The following is a 27207-nucleotide window of genomic DNA, read 5'->3' as shown; positions in this document are numbered from 1 at the left end:
GATTTACCATTTTAACCATTTTGAATGGTTACAGTTCAGTAGTGTCAAATATATTCACATTGTTGTCAACAGCTCTTTAGAATTTTTTTATCTTGTAATACTGAAGTTCTGCACACTAAACACTTATTTCCCCTTGTCTTGACTGCCAGCCCTTGTAACCAACTTTCTATTTTGTTTCTGTGATTTTGACACTTTTAAAAGGACACTATTTGTCCTTTTGTGACTCTCTTATATTGCTTAGCACAGTGATCTTGCGGTTTATCTGTGTGATAGAATTTCCTTCCTTTTTAAGCCTGAACTAACTCTCTCCTTTTTAAAGATTCATGTATTGAATACATGAAAAGTTGATGTATAAGTTATAATGACCTTTTCATACTAGTTTTCCTACAGTGAATAAAGTCAATATACATTAAATTTGGACAGTACATATTCAGCTCTTGCTGATGGAGTTACTTCCTCCTTGTCTCTGACCACTGTGTTCTCATTAGCTTCTAAAATTAAAGACAATTTTAATTAAAATCTCAGAATTTTCAAATGAATGATTTCCCTTTCTCTCAATCTCTTCTATGGATGGTTTTTGGCAAAACTCATAAACCAAGACAATTAATAGACACTGTCAACATTTATCTTCCAAATTCAGTTAACATTGAATAATTTTAACCTGAATAGAATCCTGAAAATTTATCTAATGTACCATATTCAAGTTGGAACCAATAACTTGATTAACAACTTTACACCTTTTGTCAGATTTTTAAATTAGGACATGTACGAATAATTTTGTCAGACTCCATTTGGATCATGTCTTGATTTTGAGGTCTATTAATTTATCTGTCCAAGATTATCCGTTAACTTGGGGTATCAGTTGTGTGTCCAGCTCCTGATTTAGGCTCAGGTCATGATCCCAGGGTGATGGGATTGAACCCCGAATCAAAGCTCTGTGCTAAGTATGGAGCCTGCTTTAGATTCTCTCCCTTTCTCTCTCTCTCTCTCTCTCTCTCTCTCTCTCTCTCTCTAATTTTCTCTCTCCCCACCTTCCCACCCTCCCTCCCTCGCTCCTCCCACCCCCCTCCGTTCCTCCTCTCTTCTCCCCCACTTATACTCTCTCAACAACAACAAAAAAATTTATTGACTCAGTTGCTAGATTATGAATCTCAATAAACCTGGCAGTTTAACATTTTTCACTTCAACCATTTATAAAGAATTTCATCATTTATAGACATCTCCTATGTTGCACTCCTTTGTATTGCTTGAGGAAATCATTAAACATTGTTAAGGCAATAAAACGTTGCCCTTTTTTAAAAAAAAAATTTTTTTTTTTTCGTTCTAAAGCATTCAAAAAAACTTAGTTGAGAAACAACCCAGTTTTCTGATTTTCAGTTTGGGACTTCTATGTGAAATCTTTGCTCTTTTTTTAGCAAGAAATGTTAAAGTAAATATATATTTTCCTAATTAGCAGTCACATGAACTGCTTATAGTACTCCAGCTTTTTTTTTTTTCTCCTGAAGGAAATATAGCCATCTGTTTTCAGTATCTCCAGGGCCCCTCAAATTCAATTTCTGGTATTCCAGATAGCCTGTGCTATTTTCACTTTATCTTAAACATTGCTTTCTAAATGTGATGATTTTGCATGATGGAATAAAAAATAGAGTTTTAATTTTATTTTTAGTAATTCATTTAAACTTCACACAGCCCTGTAGTATGTCTTGTCTTCAAATGTTTTAAGTTAGTGAGTGTCACACTCAGCTGTCAGGAGGCAGAGTTGGGAGCCTATCTGCAAGTCTTCAGAATTTAAATATTTATGTTTGTTTGTTTTTTTCCACATAACCAATCTTTGAATGGCTTTTTGAGATTATTCACGGTAGGTAAGAATTAACGCTATGGGATCTTATTTATTTATTTTTTGTGTATCTTTTTTAAAATTTATATCTGCAAATGACAGTGCTAGAGTACAGGAGATTTTTGTGAATTGTATGAATACATATACATATACCTAATCTTTTGGCTCAGGGATTGCTCCAGGCTCTCAGTTTCCTGCCAGTAGTTATGGAACTTTACTCTTGTTAGTGTCTCTTAACATCCTTCCTGTTTATATAAATTTGGGGTTGTCTGTATTTGGCTTTGACCTGATACTTCCTTGGGACGCTGCTTCCCCTGTAGCTCCCTCTGCTGCAAGCACTGTAGCTACTCTGCGGTGCTCCTTTATTCTCATTCTTTATGTCCTGTGAGTGATTTCTCCCTAAGCAAAACAGAGTGGTTTTATATAAATCTGCCTGATTGTTTGGTTGATATTTTGCCTGGCAGATTAATTACATATTTTCGTGGCGCATATAGCATGGTTTATTACACCACTTATATCTTTTTTTCTCTTTTGCTCCAGATTCATTTACTTTTTTTTTTTTTTTTTTTTTTTTACTTTTTTTTTTTTTTTCAACGTTTATTTTTGGGACAGAGAGAGACAGAGCATGAACGGGGGAGGGGCAGAGAGAGAGGGAGACACAGAATCGGAAACAGGCTCCAGGCTCTGAGCCATCAGCCCAGAGCCCGACGCGGGGCTCGAACTCACGGACCGCGAGATCGTGACCTGGCTGAAGTCGGACGCTTAACCGACTGCGCCACCCAGGCGCCCCTCATTTACTTTTTTGTAGTATATATTATTTAGTTTTTAGTACATTTTTTTAAAACTCTGAAACGTAAAAAGTTGCTTCAATTCAAGTATGACTTTTTTGTAGAAGTCCCATGAAGATCATAAAAATTGAAACATTACCTTGTAGAGGGAGAAATGTTTACAATGTATTATTAAGTGTAAAATCATCAGGCTACAAAATGGTATGGTAGCTACTTTTGTGCTCTGATACACATACACAAAATAAACTTTCTGCATAAAACTTGGATAACAAAAAATCCTTACCCCCCCCCAAAAAAACCTGCTAATAAAAATCCCTCCTAATTGCCACTTAGAGATAATCATTGTTAATTTTATAGTATATATTCTTTCATTTTTCTCTATGTGTGTCTGTAAAAATTACATCTCTACATAGATCGATGTAATAAGATGATAAAAGCCCTCTTAAAGCAAAAGTTTGACAGACCTGACTTTACATAACTTTTAAACTTAGTAATATACAAAATACCGTAAGAAAAATTTTCTTAAATGCAGGGACAATATGGAAGAAATATTTGTAACATATCTATTAATCGGATGCAGGAAGTAACTTAGTTTTTTGTATATCATTAATTAGCATCACCATCTATCACATCATACTAGTCAAGAACTTCAATTTATCCTAGATACCTTCCTCACACTCCCTTCTCATTTCCAACTGATCTCTCAGTATCTCCTTGGCATCTCTGGATTTACCCATTTCTTCCATTAAATTCAAGCTTCCAACATAATTCTTTTGTACTAACTGTGGTAGCTCCTTAACTGATCTGCCTACTTTGATACTAAATTCTAATTCATTTTTCGTATTGCACAAAGTGATCTTTTTGAAACACATTCCTTATCATAGACCATCTTAGAAAAATAGACACTCATAGACTGTGTGTGTGTGTGTGTGTGTTTGAGAAGTACATAGAGATTGATACATTCTTTCAGAAAAATGAACCAGGCCGTTGTAGACCATACATACTTACTGTCACAGGGTTATTTGGTGCCTTTTATTCTCTCTTAACCTGGAACACACTTTCCTTCCGTACACCTACATATTCTTCAGAGAATCCTTTCCTGACCTCACTGAATCAGATTATCCTATTATTCACTCTTAGACACCACAAAATTCTCTGTTACCAGACTTACCAAAATTTTACAGTAATCTAACTCTTTGAATAATCTCTTTTACTGGACTGTAAGCTCTTTGAAGAAAAGGCCTGTTTTTGCTTACGATTGTATTCTTGGCAGGTAACATAGTACCAAGCACCTACTAGACACCTGTCTTAGCTTTGGGTGGGATAACAAAATACCGTAGATTAGGTAGCGTAAACAACAGACCTTTGTTTCTCATAGTTCTGGAGACTCCGGGGTTCAAGGGTAAGGTGCTGGCCAATTCTGTGTCTGGTGTGAGAGTCCTTTCCCTGCCTTGCACATGGCTGCCATTTTGCTGTGTCCTTTATGGCAGAGAAACAGTGAGCTGTAGTCCCTTATTCTTCTGTAAGAACTGTAATCCCATCATGGGTGCACCACCCTCATTATTTCATCTAAACCTAATTATTTACCAAAAGTCCCACCCCGCTAATACCATCACATTGGAGGTGAGGAATTCAACATGAAATTTGGGGGGATACAAACATTCAGTCTATAAAAACACCCCATAAGTATTTGTTGAATTAATGAACACATTCGAAATACAAGCAAAAGATGTAAATAAATTCACAAAAGGAGAAAATACAAGTGCCAGTAAACATATCCGAATATTTTCAACCTCATGTGTGATCAGGAAATAGTTTGGTCCCCATCATGTTGGGAAAATTTTTAAAGATTGATAGTGTTAAGTGTATATTCAAGAACATGTCCATTAGGAGGACAGTATGAAAGAAAAGTATGATTCAGCCATACTGCGGAATATTTTTCAGCTATTATAATGCATTGGGTTCCTGTGCATTGAAAATAATCTCATTAGTTTTTGTCTTACAAAAAGAACCTCAAAAGTAACTCTGTATATATGTTTACATACACACATATAAACTCATAGTAAACTTACTGGAAAAAATATAGATAATGTTTATCTCTGGTGAGGGAACATAATAGAAGGAGAAATATAAAGTTATGAGTTCTTTTTTTTCCTTTTTTTTAACTGGATTTTTTTTTGTTTTACTATTTTTACAATGAGAATATTTTTATAGTCATGAAAATATATATATGAGTAAGAGTTCAGGTGGTTAGGGACATAGGGGAAAAAAAGCCCATTCTTTATATATAGAAAAGTAAAATCAGGAATGCCAAAGAAGCATAGTTTAGTCTGGCATTATGAGCAGTTCCATATTGTTGGAACTTAACATGTGGTACAGTATGGAAGAGAAATGAATCTGAAAAAGAAGACAAAACCAGATCATTGAGGGCCATGTATGTTTTCTCTTAGTATGGTACAACTAAGCCACAATCTTTTAAATAGGAAATTGACCCCAGTCATTTTAAATAGGTGACTCTGGGTGATGTATAGATGACACAGTGGAAGAGATTCCTAACCTTTTTATATCTGGATCCCTTTTGTCAGATTTGATGACGCCTGTGGTTACTTTTCTCAAGATTGTATTTTGGATGTATAAAGTAAAATACAAAGTACGTCGAAAACCAATTATATTGGATTTCACTTATCAAAATATTAGAAAAACACATTTATGGTATAGTTATATATGTGCTTGTTTAGTAACACATTAAACAAAGAGACCGATACTTTAATTTCAAAACTGTGTTGAGGGGCGCCTGGGTGGCGCAGTCGGTTAAGCGTCCGACTTCAGCCAGGTCACGATCTCACGGTCCGGGAGTTCGAGCCCCGCGTCAGGCTCTGGGCTGATGGCTCAGAGCCTGGAGCCTGTTTCCGATTCTGTGTCTCCCTCTCTCTCTGCCCCTCCCCCGTTCATGCTCTGTCTCTCTCTGTCCCAAAAATAAATAAACGTTAAAAAAAAAAAATTAAAAAAAAAAACAAAACTGTGTTGAGCATAAACAATATTTTAAGATGTATGCATCAGTTCAGTGGCCTTCTGATGGTCTGTCAACCCCCCAGGTTAAGAACTGTGGGATATGGCATGAGACTGGGAAAATGGAGATCAGTTAGGAAAGCAGTCGATATGGAGATCATGAAAAATCTTAGTGGAGGTCATCTGAACTGATCTTATGAAAGACTTTCTAATTATCATTAAATGTTAACATTTTTGTATTAGTGAAGCAATGTGTGTACATTATATAAATATTAGGAAATACAAAATTAAAACAGGAAAACATGTTCTATGGTACTTTTTTAAAACTTAGTATATCTACTATCCTTGGTTCTTATTGTTGCTCTTACATAGGAATTTTCCTCATTGGTTATGCATTTGGTCTTAATGATACCATCATTGCTTAACTGTCTTCTCTTTGATTTTACAGATTTTTGATTGGTCAGGGAGCACATGTAGGAGCTGTGAACAGTGAAGGAGATACACCATTAGATATTGCTGAGGAGGAGGCAATGGAAGAGCTACTTCAAAATGAAGTTAATCGGCAAGGTAATATAAAAGCAACCTAAATGGAAGAAATGTTTAAAACTGTTTTAGGAAGAATATGGTACTTGACTTTTTCAATAAAATAATTTTTGATATTGAAGGAGAAATCATAGTTTTAGTAGGAAAAAAATCACCTTCCATAACAATATATGTAGTATGAGTCTATTTGAAAAAATAAATGATTCTCAACTGTACATCTTTTTAATACTGTTAAAATTGAAAAAAATATCATAAGGTGTAGGATCAGACATAAAATTATATGGTAATAAAAACTTGGGAGAGAAAATAGGTAAAGAGGGTAGGGAAATGCACAGAGTGAGGAGATACATTGCAAATTTAAATAGAGCGGTCAAGAAGTCCTCACTGATGAGTGGGTATTTAGGCTAAGATCTGAATAGGTAAGGGAATGAATCATGTGAGTCTGGGAAAGAACATTCCAGATAGGAAGCAGCAAGTGCAAGGAGGGGAGGGTGTATGGTATATTTAGAGAAAGAACAAGTAAGCTAGTATGATTGAAGCAAGCAGCACAAGGAAGAGGCTGGAAGAAGATGATGTCACAGAGGTAACTGTGAACCATATCACATAAAGCTTTGTGGGCCATTGGAAGGACTTTGGCTTTTAGTCTGAGTGAAGTAGGGAGCCTGTGAGGAATTGAGGTAAAGGAGTGACACGATCTGACCTACTTTAGAAAGGATCTCTGTGACTGTTGTGTTGAGAATAGATTATAGGAGAGTAAGGGCAGAAGTAGATGGTTATGATCAGACTTATTTTAGAAAGGATCTCTGTGGCTTTTGTGTTGAGAATAGACTGTAGGAAAGTAAGGGCTGAAGAAGGTGGTAGTGAACAAAGTGAAGAGAAGAGGTTAGATTTTAGATGTATTTTGAAGGTTTGGCTAAGAGGATTATTGAGTGATTAAGGGGTCTGGTATGCAAGAAAGAAGGGGTAAATGAGATGTGAATATCGTGGGGGAAGTAGGGTTTGTGGGAAAAGTTCAGGGATTCATTTTCAGATTTGCCAAATTTGTTTTGCTGATATTTAAGCAGTTGAATATGTGAACAGAGAGAGATAGGCTAAAAATATAAATTTAGTAGGAGACATCAGTTTATAGATGAAGAATGATTGTTTATGGGTAAAGTTTTGTTTAGGAATAATGAGTGTTTTAAACTGATGATGGTAATAGTTTTACAACTCTGCAAATATACTAAAAACCACTGAATGGTGTCCTGTAAATGGTGTATGAATTGTATCTTGAGATATAATATATAATATGTATATTTTATATGTATATATAATATCTTTATATATAATCTAGCAAATCCTTTTTTTTTTTTTTTTTTGAGAGAGAGAGAGTGAGAGTTAGCAGGGGTGGGGCAGAGAGAGAGGGAGAGAGAATCCTAAGCAGGCTCCACCTCCAGCAGGGAGCCTGACGTAGGGCTTGATCTCACAACTGTGAGAATCATGACCTGAGCCGAAACCAAGAGTGGGACACTTAAGCAATTGAGCCACCCAAGTGCCCTGTAGCAGTTCTTTTTTTTTGGGGGGGGGGGGGGGGGGGGAGGGGGGATATAGTCAAAAAGTTAAACGGAAGTTTTCAAAAGATATTTGTGCACCCATTTTTATAACAGTCTTATTCAAATAACCAAAAGATGGAGGTAAACCAGGTGTCTTTCGGTGGGTAAGTGAATAAACAAAATGTGGTTATGAACATACAGTGGACTATTATTCACTAAAAAGGAAATTCTGATACATACTGTAGTATGGATGAACCTTGAGGACATTATGATAAGCAGAAAAAAGCCAGTCACAAAAAGACAAATACTGTATGATTTCACTTACGTGAGGTACTTCAAGAGTCAGACTAATAGAAACAGTGAGTGGAATGATGGCTGTCACAAGGTGGGAATGGGGGTGGTTGTTTAATGGGTGTAGCATTTCAGTTTTGCAAGCTGAAAAGAGTTCTAGAGATGGGTTGCACAAAAATGTAAATGTACTTAACACTACTGAACTGCATACTTAAAATTGTTTATTAAGATGGTAAATTTTATGTGTATTTTACCACAATTAAAAATTAATATGTATGGGGCACCTGGGTGGCTCAGTTGGTTAAGCTTCCACCTCTGGAATTTGGCTCAGGTCATGATCTGGTTCATGTGCGGAAGTTTGAAGTGCAGAACCTGTTTGGGATTCCTCCCTCTCCCCCTCTCTCCCTGCCCCTCCTCTGCTTGTACTGCCCCCCTCTCTCTCCGAATAAAATAAATAAATTTAAAAAAAATTAGTATGTACTGCTAAATAAAACTAGTGTGATTTCCACCAAATTCCATTGTTTAGGCAGTGGTTAAATGAGTATTATCAAAAAAGAACTTTTTTTTAACACCTTACTTTAAGGTGTTAAAAGTATGGGATATTGGTTTAGAAGGTTGGCTCGTACTGAAGTGTCGTTCATCATGAAATAGAAGCAAAGGAATAGAAGCTAAGTTAGTCTCTGATAAAGAGGTTTTTATTCCTTGGGATTAGGAAAATTCGTAACTACTAAATGTTTAAAAAAATCTTAAGACACTGAAGCTGAGAGGATATTTAAGTGCCTAAATATACTTGAGGCATTTTAACAAGCAGTTGAAGATCCCCTGGAGCCCAGGAGAAACAGGGCACACATTAGATAAGTAATTATAAACTGGAACTTGGATAAGAACACAGAAGAGCTTTTAACAGGCATGTTCTATTCTACGCAGTGTTCTGGAATAATGGGATATTCAGGACTTGAGGAAGTTGGACAAATAGAGACAAGCATCACAACCTATAAAGAATACTACCTTATCAGCCCACCTGGCTGTGATGAATGCCTAGTTAGATAGCTCACCATTTTCTCTTAAACAGTAGTTAAAATAAATCTTTTTATACTAATATTAGTTAGTAATTATTATGAACTAGGAAAGGCATGGAGATGTACTGAAAACTTCTTGCCTTTGGTTTCCTTATATATGAAGGAAGCTGCTTTCAAAGACTAATTTTAATTACGGTGATTTCAGTGTTGATTAATGTGCCAGCAAATGTTCTGAGTGCTGGGTATTAAAAAATACCAGGGGCACCTGGGTGGCTCAATTGTTGAGCGTCCGACTTCTGCTCAGGTCATGATCTCATGGTTCGTGAGTTCGAGCCCACTAACAGCTCAGAGCCTGGCGTCTGCTTCAGATTCTGTGTCTCTCTATGAACCTGCCCTGCTCCTGCTCTGTCTCAAAAAATAATAAATGTTAAAAAATAATAATAATTAAAATAAGAAACCGCAACAAATAAAGAAACGAGACAGTCTTTACTCTTAAGAATTTCACAGTATAGCAGAAGTGTCAGATATATAAACAGCTTCACAATGTAGTGTGCTGTGTGCTAAAATATAGATAGGGACAAAATGTGGGAGAACAGAAAAGTCTATGAGTAACTACTTGCAGTAGTCAGTAAAGGTTTCAGATTGATGACATTTGAGAATGAGTTTGCTTAGCAGAGAAAGGAGTTGGTGGACAGAAAAGGCATGTCAGGCAGGCATATCAACATGTGCAAAAGAAAAGGAATTGGAGATATAGCATATGCAGAGAACACATTAGAATTGGAGTGGAGATAGAAAGTCAGAATGGAGTAGATGAGTAGTAGATGAGACCTGAAAAGATTGGGCTGGAGCCAGATGGTGAAGGACATCCATTTTATAGGCATTAGATGCATCCAAGATCTCCAAGAAGGAAATGAGCCTGATTAGATTTGGTTGTTAGTAGTACAGCTGATGGCACTTTGAAGGATGATTTAGAATGGGAAATACATGGTGGCATATCTTCCTTGAAGAAGGCTCTTAAACTCTTGCTTTCAGCTCAGGTCATGATCTCGCAGTTCGTGAATTCAAGCCCCGCATTGGGCTCTGTGCTGACAGCACAGAGCCTGCTTGTGATTTTCTCTCCCTCCCCTGTTCACCTGCCTTCTCTCTGTCTCTCTCTCTCTCTCTCTCTCTCTCTCTCAAAATAAATAAACTTTAAAAAGACACCCCCCTCCTCTTAAAAAAGAATTAATGATGGCTAAACTCATATGGGAAAATGTGGGACAAAGCAGGAACAGATTTAGAGAGTATGTGAGTTTGGGGATATATTGAGTTTGCGGCAGCAAAAGGACATCCAGATTACATTGTTTGGTACATTTTTGGAACTCAGGAGATACCAGGATGGATCTGGGAGAATAATGTAAATCTGGGAGAATAATAGATGAGATGACCCTGGAACTGAACAGTGAAAAGCTAACGCTAATAAGTCTGATTATGTATGCCAAGAATTGAGCAATGGGCTTGATTTCGTTTCTTTTTTTTTTTTTTTTTAATTTCTTTTTTTCAACGTTTATTTATTTTTGGGACAGAGAGAGACAGAGCATGAACGGGGGAGGGGCAGAGAGAGAGGGAGACACAGAATCGGAAACAGGCTCCAGGCTCTGAGCCATCAGCCCAGAGCCCGACGCGGGGCTCGAACTCACGGACTGCGAGATCGTGACCTGGCTGAAGTCGGACGCTCAACCGACTGCGCCACCCAGGCGCCCCTTGATTTCGTTTCATCTGCACAATTCTCAGAGATTACTACTATTACCCCCATTTTACAGATGACAAATTGAGGCTCAGTGATTTGCCAAAGATCATATGGGTGGGAAGTAAGTACTGTAGTTTAGTCCCAAATAGTGTGACAGGTATCTTGAGCCCACACTCTCCATCACTAGCGTACTGCATTTTATTAAGAGTGTCTCCTAGAAGGTACTTGATGATGTTCATTTTATTCATGTAATGGGAATACATGAATTTCTGTAGCATAACTTTATTTCAGAGAAACAAAATGAAGGGATAGCTCTAATAATAGATTTTAATAATTTTAAAAAGAGCACCTTAAATATACCTCTTGCATTGATAAGATTACTCAAATTGTTTATCCTGATATGTTTTTATTTCATATTTTAAATTTTCTAATTCTTCCAGCTCTAATTCCTCATATAATATATTTGATCAGTAACTAGTCATCCTTAAGGAAATTGCCTTTGAAACTAGAAATGATTTGTGGTGCCCCACTGGTACAGTTAGAGCATGCAATTCCTGATCTTGAAGATTGAACAATAGTTAAAACTATTTCTGGTTTATATTTTAATGCAATTGTCTGTATTTAGCTTGGGACACAAGTCAGTCTTGTGTCTCTTAGCTGTGACCAAACTCCAGTTTATTCTTATTTTTTCTTACCAAGAGATTTGGCTACGTTTCAGTCTTACATTTACTGGTTTTCAATAGTAGTGACAGATATTAATCTCATCACTTTATTATATCCAATTTAGTTTTGATACATATTGTTTTCATTGTTCAAAAATCTTGCATTTATAGTAGGTGGGCTAAGGACCAGGTAAATGCATTATAGGATTTTCTTTCTGTTAGACCATAAAGCAAGGAAAGAGAGCAGAATCATAGGCATTTAGAGCTGCTAGTGATAGCTGCTAGCAAAGCACCTGGGTGCTTCTGATTTAAGCATTTCACATATATTAATTAAATCCTCACAACAACCTTGTAGGATAGGTGCTTTCATTACCTCTTTTTTTTTTACAATTCAACTGAATATTAGCATAGATTTAAGTGTCTTGCCCCAAATAATAGAGCTAGTAAGTCACAGATAAGGGATTGAAACCCAGCAGTCTAGGTTCAATATCCGTGTTCTTAACCCATTCTACTAATATTCAAAGAAGTTATGGCTTTCTCAAGGTCACTAGCTACTTAAAACAATGGAACTGGAAAACAAGTAATATGTACTATAATAAGGGCTTCTTTTTTTCCTTCTTTCTAAATTTTAATGAAGTAAAGCAGGGTCTATATCAGTAGTATTTAAAAAAAAATTTTAATATGACAAGAGTTTTTCTTTCTAACTAGATTTTCTTAAGCATAAGAAATTTCCCTTCACACATACTTTAATTTTAAACTTGAGTTGTTTTGTTTTTACATAATATTCATATAAGAGCATGATTTGGAAGCAGAAAAAAGGTAATTGCTTTGCAAGTAGCTAAGGATAGCATGAAATTAGATAAATTGAGAAAGATATTTTTTAATTTCAAGTTCAGAGGAAATTTAGAATAGTAAAAGATAATATAAATGTTCAAGATGGCAAAGACAAAAATGATAAAGATAATATAAGAGGTTCATGTTTTAAAAGACATAGTAAAAGAATAAAGCATGAGGAAAATCATTTAGTAAAAAGGTTATATTTAGGGGCAGCTGGGTGGCTCAGTTACTTAAGCAGCTGACTCTTGATTTCAGCTCAGGTCATGATCTCATAGTTCCTGGGTTCAAGCCCCACATCGGGCTCTGCACTGACAGTGTGGAGCCTGCTTGTGATTCTCTCCCTCTGTCTGTCTCTGTCTCTGTCTCTTTCAAAATAAATAAATAAACTTTTTAAAAAGTTTATATTTAATGTATTACAATTACAACTTTATAACTTCTGAATAACAGTAGAAGGCATCTTAAATAAGATGGTTACAGGTCAGTAATAGTAGTAAAGTGTGGGATATAGGACATGAAGTAAGATGGTGATGAACTAAGACACCATCAAGAAGACAGTCTGAGATGGCAACTCAAAGTCTGAACTAATTGGTAAAGTGGTAAAGTGCTGGGTAAGTAGTGGTACTTGGTATAGTAAATATAAGACAGGGAGCAAGCAGACTGGCTAGAGAAATTGAGTTAAGATTTTAGCATGAAGTTTCAGATACCTATGGCATATAATTTTATTATAGTATTTGCCCATCTTGACTCTTTTCTGTTCTCCAAGCACAGATAATCCAACTGACAACTTGATATCTCCAATTAGATGTCTGTTAGGGCATCTTAAACTTCATATTTCTTATATTTAAAATTTAGTTTTTCCAGTTGCTCAGGCGGAAAACTTTTCATTCATACTTGACTTTTCTTTGTTTCCTACATCCACACTAACAACAAATTGTGTTGGTGTACCTTGAAGAATCCAGAATCTAACCCCTTTACTAACCTTCACTGCTACCACCCTGTTTTCAACTCTGCATCTCTTGACAGAATTGTTGCAGTATCCTCCAATTTGATACCTCAGTTTCTTCTCTTAACTTTTCAGCTTAAGTGATCCTCTAAAATTAAGTCAGATTATATCATTCTGCTCTTTGTTCTCATTACTTTGTAGACATCCTGGCCTTCTAAACAGAAGAATGTTCCAATCGGGCTTCTGTGTCGAGCCTACTAGGACTTCCTCAGTCTGGAATGTCGCCCAAATTATATAGTGTACCTATCACTCTATTTTTGGTGTAATGTCACCTTATCAAAGAGACTGTTCTTTACCAAACCTTATAAAATAACAGCTTTTTCTCATGACCCTCTGTCCCTTTACTGTGCTTTATTTTTCTTCACATATGTATATCTCTTTCAATATAATGAGTTCACTTCTATCCCCAGTGAATCTTATAAAAGCACCTGACATCTAGTAGGCAATCAGTGCATTTTTAATGGGTGGGTGAATGGATAAATGGATCAATGAAAGAAAAAAGTCCTGACGAGACAGTTGGATACATGGATATGAATTACAGGGGAGTTCTTAGCTAAGGAGGTGTGTGGGTGTGGGTTGTGTGTGAGATTGTTTTTACTCTTTTATTCATTATTTAGTTAGTATACATTTACTGACCCCTTTTAATTTGTGTTAGGTGCTCATCTAGACAGTGAGAATACAAAATTAAAAAAATAGTATTTTTACCTTTAATAAGTTCATAGACTTCTGGAGCAAGACATACTATAAACACATTGTGGTATGTGCTGTTTATTAGCCGGCAGTTGAAGCTATGAGACAACATGAGATAATTTAGGAATTTCAAGATTATCTTTTCTATTTTTTTTGTCAGGATTTTGAGCTTTTTTAAAGCTCAGAAAGAAGTAGAGTGTCCTATTCCTTTTTGAATTCTTCCCATCTCAACCTAACTTCATGCTTAATAAATGCTTTTAAATGAATGAACATCTATATAACTTAGTAAAATTATAATGCTGATACTAATAGTGAAAATGAACTGTGCTGGAAAAGGAAAGAGTTTTATAAAGAATCTGTTTCAAAGTTTGGTAAATTTTAGATAAAAACAGGACCACCAAGTTGAAGTGTTCAATCAACATTTGTACCTAGTAGGGTAGAGTTTAGAGAACTGGCCAAAGCAGATCGAAATTTAAGGCTTAATTATGTATGGGTTTTTTCTTAATTTCTTAAAACTAAAGGATGAATATACCTAAGGAAATATTCAATTTTTTTTTTTTAAAAGGATTTGTTGGTAAAAGGAAAGCCAAATAATCAGTAGAGAAGGCTAATAAAATATCTACAGCTTTCCCACATTTCTTTATTTAACTAGCTTGTTAATTAGCAGCCTATTTTTGAAAAAATATATTTTCACTTTTAATTTTTATTTAAAACTTGAAATGTTTCGGGTAATTTTATTTCCCACAAAGGAAGAACATTTTCTATAAAGAAAAAAATAAAAGCAATTTTTATTTTATCAGGGGTTGATATAGAAGCAGCACGAAAGGAAGAAGAACGGATAATGCTTAGAGATGCGAGACAATGGCTAAATAGTGGTCAAATAAATGATGTCCGGCATGCAAAATCTGGAGGCACAGCACTTCACGTTGCAGCTGCGAAAGGCTATACAGAAGTTTTAAAGTAAGTATTGTTTTTCACAGTCCTATTTCTACTTTATTTTCCTTATTTCATTGTTCCTTTTCTTAAGATACCTGCAGACATTCTTTTGAAACAGTTTATAAAAGTTATTTAATGTCTATTTACATGAAAAAGAGAAAACTACCTTGAACATTATTGCTTTGTTTCTAAAGCCCTTTCTTTTCTCTTGAATTTTGATTATTCTACTGTTTTTTTCTTTGGTTGTAATTTTCCAATAAGTTAAAGCATCAGGCAACCATTATGTGTTAACTTCTGGGCTGATAAATTACTACAGAGTCATTTTGAGGTTCCCAGAGTGGCTAACTCTGGTTACTGAGACTAAGAACAGTGTTATGTTATAAACATATCAAATTCACAAAGTTTGATTCCTGGTGAGTATTTACATGTAATTTATCTAAAATGCAGTTGTTTTTTTTTACTGCGTAACACTGGGACTCAGAGTGCTTTTAGCATAATATTAAATATCAAGACCTAAGCAACTGAGATTTTACAGGGCTATATACTGGTCAGCAAATTTCATTGAAACAAAACTCCTTTATGTCACAATACATTTTTTTGTTTTCCTTTTTTTACTTCTGCAACACAAAGGTGTTATTAGCTATATGAAAAAAAATAATGCTGTGTGTAACTTTTATTAGATGTATGTGAAAGGAAGTAAGACTAGCCCTCGGCAAAATCTTCTACACCCTTTATATTATGTTTGACAAGAGTTTCTAATATCAGTCTGTTCTTATTCCCCCTGCTCGGTAAAAACAATGAAGTGTAAGTGGGTCAGCTATTCCCAAGTTCCTCCTTTTTTCAATCCCTACTTACTTCAATAACTGAAGCCTTCTAGAATAGTGAAGTTAACTTTTAATTACTTTTCTTGTCCCCCTGTGTATTTCTCTCTAATCCAAAATGTAGCAAACTTTCAGACCCCAATAGCAGGTCATGAATGAACCTTAGTGACTTGACAACAGCATTTTTTAAAGGAAAAATTGAAAACATTAAGAATATTACAAATAGTAAAGGTAATACTTTTTAAGTAGTAGATTGCACCGTAAAATAGTTTTCTAGACAGCTCTAAGGGGTCTTTGTAATTAGGTTATCTAGGCTCTTAAAATTCTTTGTGAAGATTCTCAATGTGGATTGGGATATATTTTAAACTCCTCAAATTAGTACATAAGACCATTAGTCATCCTCTTTTAAGCTAAGCTGCTACCATTGCTCCTCAGGCATGCATTATCCAACTATATATATCTAATTGAAGTTCTGTCATGATGTCTTAATGCCTACTTTGTTTCTGTTTAGATACCTTCATTCACCATCTCTTCAACTTGGAGGCAAATTCCATTCGATCCTTTGACTAAGTTCAAGGCTCTTAAGCCTATGAAAAAAAAAACACTCAACCTTATTCATAATAGGTGCAGTTGAAGCTACAATGAATTACTGCCACTTTTCATCTATCATATTGGCAAAGATTAAAATGTTTGGCACACTGTTGGCAAGGTTGGGGAAAAGGCACTCTCACATTACTGGTGAAAGTATGACAGTTGAGCAGATTTTATCAAAGTATCAGTTATTCTTTGGCTTAACAGTTAGCTCTACCTCTAGAATTTTTTTTTTTTACAGATATTCTCACAGGAAATAAGGTATGTGCTAATAGCATTGTTTATACTAGGAGTAGGAGAATGTTGACTAAATTCTGATACATCCTTTGACTGGAATACTCTTGTACCAGTTAAAACACTAATAGGTAGTGTTATTGTTTTAAATTTTAGGGGCAACCGCTGGCTCAGTCAGTGGAGTATGGGAGTATTGGTCTCAGAGTGGAGGGTTTGGGCCCCATGTTGGGTGTAGAGATTACTTAAAGATAAAATCTCTTTTTTTTTAATGTTTATTTTGAGAGAGAGAAAGAGCGCATGTGTGCATGTGTGTGCGCGTGCACACATGAGCAGGGGAGGGGCAGAGAAAGAGAGAGAGAGAGAGAGAGAGAGAGAGAGAGAGAGAGAGAGAGAGAGAGAATCCCAAGCAGATTCCATGCTGTCAGCACAGAGCTGGGTGTGGGGCTCGATCCCATAAACAGTGAGATCATGACCTGAACTGAAATCAAGAGTCAGATGATTAATTGACTGAGCCACACAGGCACCCCGTAAAGATAAAATCTTTAAGAAAAAATATTTTTTTGTTATTTGCTGATATATACATAAAATCTCTCTGTAAGGATCCAATCAAAATTAGTAATATGGTTATCTAAGGAGCGAAAACCTGGTGAACTGTTGGGCTAAAGGTCAGCAGTGGGAGTGACTTCCCTATGTAGCCATTTAGTCTTTTTTATTTTTGAACTTTGTAAATATATTACTTAAAAAAATAAGTAAAAATATGTATATGACACGAGAAATAAATAGAAGATACTGGTTTCAAATGTAACCCTACCCATCACCCCCTCCCCCTCCCCCACAAATACATAACCCCTTGCAATTGAGTTTGATACTTTTCAGTTCTCTACTGCCATTACATCTTCATCACAGAACCTGTCTTTGAGGGTTGATTATTGTTTTACTTGACTTTCATCCTCCACTAGAATCTCCTTGAATATAATAAGTACAGTCTTATTTTTTTGAGTTTTATGTGGCCTGGCATATACAGAGAGCCATATGTTTATGGGGAATAAAATGTAACTACCTTTCTGTCTTTCCTTTCCACATAGACTTCCAAATACTTCTAATTTTTATGTTTCTCAGAATATTTAACATTAATTTAGTTTCTGTTTTCTAATGGGAGATTATTTTCATTATCTTCCAGTATTCTGTCTCTATTAATAAAGTTTCTAATAATATATATGTTAATGGATTTTTTTAACTTAAACTCTAGACTTATATCTGTTGCTTTGTTCTTTAAAAAAAATTTTTTTTTTTAACGTTTATTTTTGGAAGACAGAGAGACAGAATGGGGGAGGGGCAGAGAAAGAGGGAGAAACAGAATCTGAAGCAGGCTCCAGGCTCTGAGCCTGTCAGCACAGAGCCCAATGTGAGGCTCAAACCCACAAAGCACGGGATCATGACCTGGGCCGAAGTCAGATGCTCAACTGACTGAGCCACCCAGGCACCCCAGTTAGCTCGTTCTTTAGATTGGTGGCTCTTAAATGTTGGTCTGCAGGCAGATGACACAGGACTTTACTAAAAATATAGGTTGACAGGGCCCATCTCCCAGTATGCTGCTTAATTGCATAGCATTGGGTGGAGCTGGGGAATCTTTTTTTTTTTTAACAAGCTCTTCAGATGGTTTTGTTTTAGAATCAGAGTTAGAAACAGCTGCATTAAATATTCTGAGGTAATAGGGCATCAATTCTTGAAATATAAATAAATGAAGGGTTATGTATTAGCTATCACTGCCACCTCTCGTAGGTTAAAAGAAGCCCTTCTCAAGCTCAACTTCTTGGAGAGTAAGTGATTTCATGAGTTATAAAGTATTTACTGTTCTTCTTTGTGCGTGTGAGACTGTGCTGTGTGCAGTTTATAGACCCAATTTTTGTTCTCTGAGCTTAATTTCTAGATAAAATAAAGGTCGATGTGAATATACAGCTAGGAGGGCATACTAACAATTTATAAAAGTCTTTGCATTGTATTAAAAGGTATTCCTCTTTTCTAGCTTTGTTGACAGAATATCTGCTTTTTACTGCTGCAGAAAAGTAGACTCAATCCCTTGGAATATTTGTTTTGCTTTGTTTTGTTCCTTTTTCTTTTTAATGTGTATTTATTTAGTTTGAGAGAAAGAGAGCACAAGTGGGGAGAGAGGGGTAGAGAGAGAGGGAGAGAGAGAGACAGAGAGAGAGAGAGAGAGAGAGAGAGAGAGAGAGAGAGAGAGAGAGAGAAAATCCCAAATAGGCTCCATGCTGTCAGCGCAGAGCCTGACTTGGGGCTGGATCTCCTGAACCATGAGATCATCACCTGAGCCGAAATTGAGAATTGGACCCGTAACTGACTGAGCCGCCCAGCTGCCCCTGCTTTGTGTTGTTCCTAGCAGACTGTCAGTTTCCTATGAAAATTACCCATGGTAGGTAGGTCATTAAGTTTGTGAAAGCTTTCACAAACTAGTTCCTCAACTGCAAGACCACAGAAAAACTTCAAAAGAAATTTATTTGATCCCAGTATATATTTAGAACACGTTTAGCCTGAGGTAATATATTATATGGACACCTGAAGACATTGACTGCAATAAATCAGTTTAATATACAAATTGATCCAAGGGATTTTGAGTTCACATTGAAAAATTATTGGCTTTCCTGTGAAAATTTCAATTACAATTCATATTAACAAGAATTAATCAGTGTCCCACCAAACCATTACACTTATTAGGAATTAGTTAAAATGAATGCATTATTATGGCAGTAATTCAAGGTCCTCTTTACCACTGTTTTCTGAGAATTCTTTTCTTTTCTCCTAGTTAATTCATTGAAGGGAAAGGAGATGGGAACTAGGAAAAGAAATATATCACAGATTTTTGTTAGCTTACATGGTATAAAGCTGTTGATTATGTTTGCTCACGTTTAGATTTTTTTTAATGATCATCTAATTCACTATAATTTCTTTAGGCTTCTAATACAGGCAGGCTATGATGTTAATATTAAAGATTATGATGGCTGGACACCTCTTCATGCTGCTGCTCACTGGGGTAAAGAAGAAGCATGTCGAATTTTAGTGGACAATCTGTGTGATATGGAGATGGTCAACAAAGTGGTAGGCCTTTTAAATATATTTTAAATATTTAACTTTTGGAAATAAGTGTTTTAGAAGTCTCAAAAATATTGCAATGTAAATTTTATAATTAAGTTTTATGAACCGTACAAAACAACATTTTATCAGCCATTTATTGGCTTTTATTATTAATTAAGTATTTCTCAGCTACCTACAAGGTAGTTTTGACCTTGTTCCTTAAAGAAAGAAGTATTACTCTTTGAGTAATCCTATTACCATATGCAATAGAGTAGATTTGGGTACTTCAGAATTCATAAATTAAGAAAATTTTTGCTTTTCTCTGTGAATGTTTTCTCCCATCACTATGGGTTAGAACACATACAGAAGTATATTTCTATTTCTTTTTAGCTGGTGGTCTTGACAGCTTGCTTACAGTAGCTTTTTAAATGGCTCGGACAGTGAGGTCTTAAAGCAGGTGAGAATATAGAAAACCCATAAAGTTTTATTCCAGATAAAATTATTGAGATGTAACATGTAGTCTCCTAGTTTTGCAGGTGAGTAAACAGTTTATGAGGTAGAAGATTCACTTAATATCACCCAATTAGGTAGAGGGAAGGAAGGAATGAATATCACATAAGTGTTTTTTACAAATCATGAACTGATTCAGGTTGTCAGATTCCTTACTAGATTAGGTTTTGTTTTTTTTTCTGTACTCCCTTCCAAGCACTGTCAGTTACCAGTGTCACCAGTATTCCTACTAGTTTTCCTCCTATTCGTATTCATGATTCTTATCATATACCAACAGTTGCAGAGCTCAAGAACTTCCTCTAGTGAGCTTGATTACCTTTAGCTTCCATAGAATATCCTTTATATATTGCATTTTATAGGATAATGTGGTAGATTACTTAGCAGAGGTTCCTAAAACGATCTCCTCTTTATTCAGATGGTGCCATCTGATCTATTGTGTCCATTAATATAAGTGATTACATTCTGATAACAGCAGTTTCTACTTGGGAATCTGCAAAGGGAAGAGAGCAAAAATGATAACCATATGCCCAAGATTTCCCCATGGCTAAGTGTTTGGAAGTTGAGGTAGTTAGTGGAAATTCTTGTTCTAGTTGCTGACATAAAGTGATAAAGAAGCCCTCTGAACTCCTTTCATACATATGTACTTATATATGTATTTTATATATGTATTTAGATATGTGCTTTCCACATATGTATTTATAAATGTATTTTTCATATATGTACTTATATGTGCTTATAAATGTATTTTCATATATGTACCTGTAAATGTATTTTAAGTAAGAAATGTACAGGCAAGAAAGTCCTAGGAAGTGGTGAAAATCTTCAGGGAAGTCAAGAGAAAAAATGTTTGAGAGCATAAGTATAGGTTTGCTTTTATACATAAGTATAAAAGTCTTCTATCTAAATTTTTAGTCAAAACTTTGATAAATTGCCCTTTTTTATTTATAACAGTTTTCCGTTTTGTTATCAGCATTAGAAGACAAGTAAATGTTGATACTATTTAATTTTAAGTATAAAAGGCCAGCTAATTTTAGTTTGACAATTCATATTTCCTCTCCTTCCATGTAGAAATTCCCCCAGCAGTTGGGATTTTTCTGAAGAAATTAGTAAATATCTTATCTTCTAATCTCTTCTGCATTCCTGTCTCTCTCCCAAACAATGTCTCTTAAAGGCCACTTGTCCACTGACATGGGCAGTGCTGATAATTGGTTCATTCATTGATAGTGGCCTCCAGATAAGGACCAGAAGAGAGAAGCTTATTAATGGAAAGGTTTTCTGAGAACATTGTATCATTTTCTAGTTTAAATACGTTACTTTTTGGTAGTGATACATAGACAATATATATAGTATGTATGAAAAAAGTTATTTTATCTTGCATCTGTTCTATAAGTGTCTAATTCCTGTGCCCTCAGTTTATCATAATTATGCTCTAGGAGAAAGACTGCATATAAATCATTTTGCTTTATCTCTTTCTGTTTCTATGTTACTATGGTAACAATTTCTTTTTTTTCTTTAAGTTCTTTTTTTTTTTTTTAATTCATTTATGAGAGAGGAAGAAAGAGCACAGGCGGGGGAGGGTCACAGAGAGGGGTACAGAGGATCCGAAGCAGGCTCCTTGCAGGCAGCAGAGAGCCCGACATGGCGCTTAACTCACAAACCATGAGATCATGACCTGAGCCAAAGGCAGACGCTTAACCAACTGAGCAATCCAGGCGCCCCAATATGATAGCACTTTCATCCTGGATTTTAATGTATTACCCCTCATTTCATCTTTTCAGTGTATCTTTATATGATCTTAAAAGAATTAACGCCTCATAATTTCTTAGAGTTTTATAATTTTAAACTTGTTTTCACATATATTATTATCTAATGCTATCCTTTTAAAGAACCTTGTAAAGTTATCTGAGTTATGCAGATTTGAGAACATGATCAGAGAAGTTGAGTATTTTCCTAAAGCCCTAATAATTAAGTGTAATTAAGAATAATTTACCTGCTGTGTTTCTCTGCAGTTTTTACTTAGTTTTTTTATTTTTCATGCTTTATTTTTCCAGACACTAACTCAAGAGTTGTAAAAACAGGATTTAAAAAAAAATTTTTTTTTTCAATGTTTATTTATTTTTGGGACAGAGAGAGACAGAGCATGAACGGGGGAGCGGCAGAGAGAGAGGGAGACACAGAATCGGAAACAGGCTCCAGGCTCTGAGCCATCAGCCCAGAGCCTGACGCGGGGCTCGAACTCACGGACCGCGAGATCGTGACCTGGCTGAAGTCGGACGCTTAACCGACTGCGCCACCCAGGCGCCCCAAAACAGGATTTTAAAATTTTTATCAAAATTGGATTTTTCTTTTAAAATATCAAGCTTTTAAAGACTTCTTTTGATAGTGAGGAGCTACCTAATATATACAGCATTTTAAAGACCTTTATGCCATAAGTATACCCAAATGTAAGCTTTTTGTGGGGTGGGAAGGGAGATTATATTCTACAGTAATGGAAGGTATTTTTACAAGACTTAATTTTTTTTATTTTAATTTTATAATTTTGCCTGTGTGAGTTAGGCTCTCTCTGTTATCACTGGCTACATTTTTTAAAACTATGTCATATTTCATGTTTAATCAAAATTAGTCTTTATTGTGTAATCCTGCTTAAATGAATTTATCTTGTCATTTGATACCTTTTTCAGTACTTATAGATTGAAGATTTTTAGTAGATTTCTTAAAATGATATCAGAAATGTAAATATATTTTTACAACTAAACTTTAGAGTTTAGATGAATTCTTTACTAATAGAAAATAAAATTTTGGTAAATGTGTAATGTAGAAAATGCAACAAATCAAGGCACCTGGGTGGCTTAATTTGGCTCAGGTCATGATCTCGTGGTTTGAGTCCAGCATCAGGCTCTGTGCTGACAGCTCAGAGCCTGGAGCCCACTCCAGATTCTGTGTCTCCCTCTCTTTCTCTGCTCCTCCCCTACTCACACACGCCTCTCTCTCTCTCTCTCTCTCTCTCTGTCTCAAAAAAAAGAAACATTAAAAAACTTTAAAAAATGCAACAAACCATATAGAAAATTTGAAACAAGTCTTTCTACATAAAAGTGGGAGACATGTTCTTAAATAGAGAGTTTGGTCTGGTTTCTTTAACTTATTTGTAAAGACATTTCCTCTCATTTTAACTCATAAATTATGTGACTTTAAATATAAAGATTTTAAATATACAGACTTTAAATATAAAGATTTTTCTTTTGCTTCCTTAACGTTTTAAAATAATTATTTTACTAGAATGTACCCAAATATTATCCCTTTTGAAATATTAACTAAGATGTTTTTCTAATTGGAATTTTCTCTTTATGCAATCTTACAATGATTTGTGACAGTTTTTTTTTGTTTGTTTGTTTTGTTTTGGTAGCTGTCATTATAAAGATTTAAATGAATAACAAAACTGCTTCTGCTGTTAATGGACACAAGGAATTTTTTCCCCTGAGTTTATCTGAGCTTATTCTTATTTTCTGTAAAGACAATGGAGCAGTAGAGACTGAGATTCTGTTCCCACTTTCCCTTCATTACCTGCGTGAGCTTGAGCAAATACCATATACTCACAGTCTAGGTTTCCTCATCTGTACAGTTGGAGCCATAAAGCTCGTCCTGACTACTTCACTGATTGTTGTGAAAATGAAGAGAGATCACACTTGCAGAAGTAATTCAGTTAGAATAAGTGAGGAAAGAATGAAGAGTCCTGAAAATTAGACTTAAACAGTGGCTCTAGTGTGACTCTGGTAATTTACAGATGTATTACAAACTGATTTATTAAGTAGTAGTTTTTTTTTTTAGATTGTTTTCTTGATTGAGTCTTACTTTTTCATACGTCATCATTATGCTGTCTTCAGTTACTTCTTGGTTCCTTTGAGTGATTCTGCTAATGTGTGCTACTGTTAGTTAGCACCCCGTTAATGAAGCATAGATCCAGGTCATGTTTATAACTTTACAATTGGATAGCTTCATAACTGTCCTATATATTATTTAATGAGCATGGTTAAGTTGAGGGGTGTGCTTTTCTGAAATTAGAAACTTTTCTCTGTTCATAGCCTGCATTTTACTCCAGTTTTTATTCTCTATCAGCTGCTGTTTGCAAAGTAGACTCATTTATCAAGGGAGAAAGTGAAAAGAAAGGTTAGTAAGGTGATCCAATTTCTTATTCTTATAAAGGAAAATTCCTCAGTTACTAAAATAATCCCATTGCATTTAACTGCTGCTAAAATTTAATTGCAATTCAAAAAATTTTTTAAGGTGCAGTATTTCATTCATGAGAAGGGTTGATAAATAACTTAAAACGATACTTAAAAAGAAGCCACTGTGTTACTTTCACCCAACATGATCTTGAAAACAATTTGCTTAACAAGCATAGCATGTGTAACATTGTAGAACTATGTAGAACAAAGAAACTGTGATATAGCAAAATGGATTAACGTGTCTGTATTTCATATCTAAAGGGCACCTTCAAAATTTGAGCCACTTTGTTTCAGAGCCATTTATTCTTCAGGACTTTAATTCTTAGCATTTAATACTCAAGGTTGAAAGCGGGGGAGTGGGGGAAGATTTATTAAAGCTAAATCTGTCTCCTGGACTGAGTGGGGAAAGGCTAGATTGCCTCTTAAATTCCTGCTGGGAAGACTTTGCAACAAGAAAAGGCAGATATACAAGTGTTTTTGAACCCTGTAAATTTTAAATACATATATTGCTGTATCTTGATAAAGTAGCATTTCATGTACTTTTATGATATACTTCATAGACCGTATTTTTTATTTTATAAACAGATAATGGAAAACCAGCTCAGATATTGGGTAGCTTAATACTTCATTTTATCCTATCCAAGTAGGTGGCAACATCCTAATGTTGTTACAGAATTGAAGGTTGTACGTTTGTTTTTTAATGGAAGAGTTTATGTAATTTTAGAACTTATTATCTACCAATCTGGTTTTGTTGTAGCTGTGAGACCCCTGATATGAAAGAAATTTCAGTTGCCTTTCAGAATGATATATTTTCTAGTTGAAAAAAAAAGTTGAATTTTCTTCTGAGAAAGGATCATATATTGGCCAACATATAAAGTAGAATGTATTCTAAATACTGAACTTTTTTTGACATTCTAGAAATCTATCCCATTCAGTTATTATTATAAGGACAAATGTAGTCAACTGGAGAAAACCTTACTATGTTTGGTCAACAGCTCTTTGAAATTTTCTTTTCCACAGTGAATAAAAATAGATTGACATATGTTCATCTGAACTAATCTTGAAACTAAGTCATACCTGTGGCTGGCTGAACTTTAAGCAGTTTAGAAATATATATACATTTTGTTACTGTAGCAAGACTTTAATTTTTATGGAGGTATCTAAAAGAAAAAAAGCCTCGAAGGGTTAAATGTGGAATTACCACATGCCCCAGGAATTTCACTTATAGCTCTATCCCCAAGAAAATGAAAACTTATGTTCACTCAAAAATTTGTACACATATATTCATAGAAGTATTACTTGCTAAACAGCAGAAAGCAAAAGCAAATGTCTATCAGCTGATGAATAGATTAGCAAATGTGGTATGCCATGCACTGGAATATTATTCAGCAATAAAAAGGACTGAAGTAGTAAGTACTACACGCAGCACATGGATGAAACTTGAAAACATACAATGTGAAAGAAGTCAATCACAAATGGTTTTTTGTGTGAGTCCATTAATATGAAATGTTTAGTACAGGCAAATCTGTAGTAACAGAATTAGTGATTGCCGTGGGCTGGAAGGCTGGGAAGAGGGATGAGAAAAGTAAGGAGGTCATTTCAGGATGATGAAAATATTCTAAAATTGATTATGGTGAAGGTTGTAACATTCTGTGAATGCTAAAAACAGTTGAATTTTACACTTTAAATGACTGTATGGTGAGTCATATCTCAGTAAAGCTGTTACCAAAAGTAAGGGGTGGTGTATCAGCTGCTTTTCTCTCACATGGGTTTCTCATACATCTCTGTTAAGTCATATGCTGTTGTATTACTACATACATAACAAACTACATATGTAACAAATGTTTTCTAACTTTTCTGTGTAATTATACAGAGTCAACCAGAGGTGTTTTATAGTTTGTTGACTTTTTACCATTACCAATCCTCTTTGTTTCCTGCCTAGGGCCAGACAGCATTTGATGTAGCAGATGAAGATATTTTAGGATATTTGGAAGAGTTGCAAAAGAAACAAAATCTGGTATGTTTGATGAATATCTAAATACTATCTCTATTAGTGAATTCTTCTAATTAGATTTCTTCTAAAGCCTTAACTTTCAGACAGTTAAAGTATTTTTGTGATGTTTTATGCTTTTGGTTTAAGTTAGTCCTGTCAGTCAAACTAAATGACAGTGAAAAAGAGTAAAGGAATAGTGGTAGTGTTCAGTCTTTTGTATTGCTTATTCCCATTTCTCTTACCTTCCTTTCACAAAATGAATACTTCTGTAATGTATCTACTCAAGAATAACATGTTTTCGTAATTTCATAACAAAGTTTGCTTAGAAGAAAATCTCAGATTTCTAAAATAGGCCCTAGATATTGAAGAAGTTATGTAAGTAGGAAACATTTTTAAGTAAAATATCATCAGGCATATTAAGTGGCTGATGGAGCCTGACTTTTTCAGTGATCTAACAGTGGAGAGATCTAAAAAATTCAGCTTTGTTCTTCACGTAGCTTTTTAACTATCTAGTCCTTTTTATTCTTTATCCAAGCTGCCTTTCCTCCCCTCCTTTTTTTTCAGTTAAAACTTAAATCTTTTATTTGTTTTGGGTTTGTTTCATGTTTGAAAAACTACTTTATTTTAAATTCTGTATTTTACTCATTAATACAATATTAATACTATTCTTATTTTCCTTTGCATAACTTTTATAAAGCTCCATAGTGAAAAACGGGAGAAGAAATCTCCATTAATTGAATCAACAGCCAATATGGACAATAATCAGTCACAGAAGACCTTTAAAAAGTAAGTAAAAATATTAAAGTCACTTTTTTTTTTAAATTTTTTTTTTTTCAACGTTTATTTATTTTTGGGACAGAGAGAGACAG

General features: G+C 35.0%; 1 protein-coding gene across 9 annotated transcripts in view; it reads left to right on the top strand.

Moving 5' to 3' along the window:
- Positions 1 to 27207, top strand: part of PPP1R12A (protein phosphatase 1 regulatory subunit 12A) — a 163515-nt gene that overhangs the window by 71592 nt on the left and 64716 nt on the right. For all 9 annotated transcript variants that reach the window (XM_045465024.1, XM_045465029.1, XM_045465022.1 and 6 more), the window contains exons 3-7: positions 6083 to 6201; positions 14741 to 14900; positions 19492 to 19636; positions 26288 to 26362; positions 27036 to 27124. In XM_045465024.1, coding sequence (XP_045320980.1) covers positions 6083 to 6201; positions 14741 to 14900; positions 19492 to 19636; positions 26288 to 26362; positions 27036 to 27124 — 588 coding nt within the window. The remainder of the gene's footprint in view (positions 1 to 6082; positions 6202 to 14740; positions 14901 to 19491; positions 19637 to 26287; positions 26363 to 27035; positions 27125 to 27207) is intronic.

The sequence above is a fragment of the Leopardus geoffroyi genome, chromosome B4, assembly GCF_018350155.1.
Source record: "Leopardus geoffroyi isolate Oge1 chromosome B4, O.geoffroyi_Oge1_pat1.0, whole genome shotgun sequence".
Lineage (NCBI taxonomy): Eukaryota > Metazoa > Chordata > Mammalia > Carnivora > Felidae > Leopardus > Leopardus geoffroyi.
The sequence above is the reverse complement of the archived record's forward strand: the minus strand, read 5'-3'. Positions and strand labels throughout refer to the sequence as shown.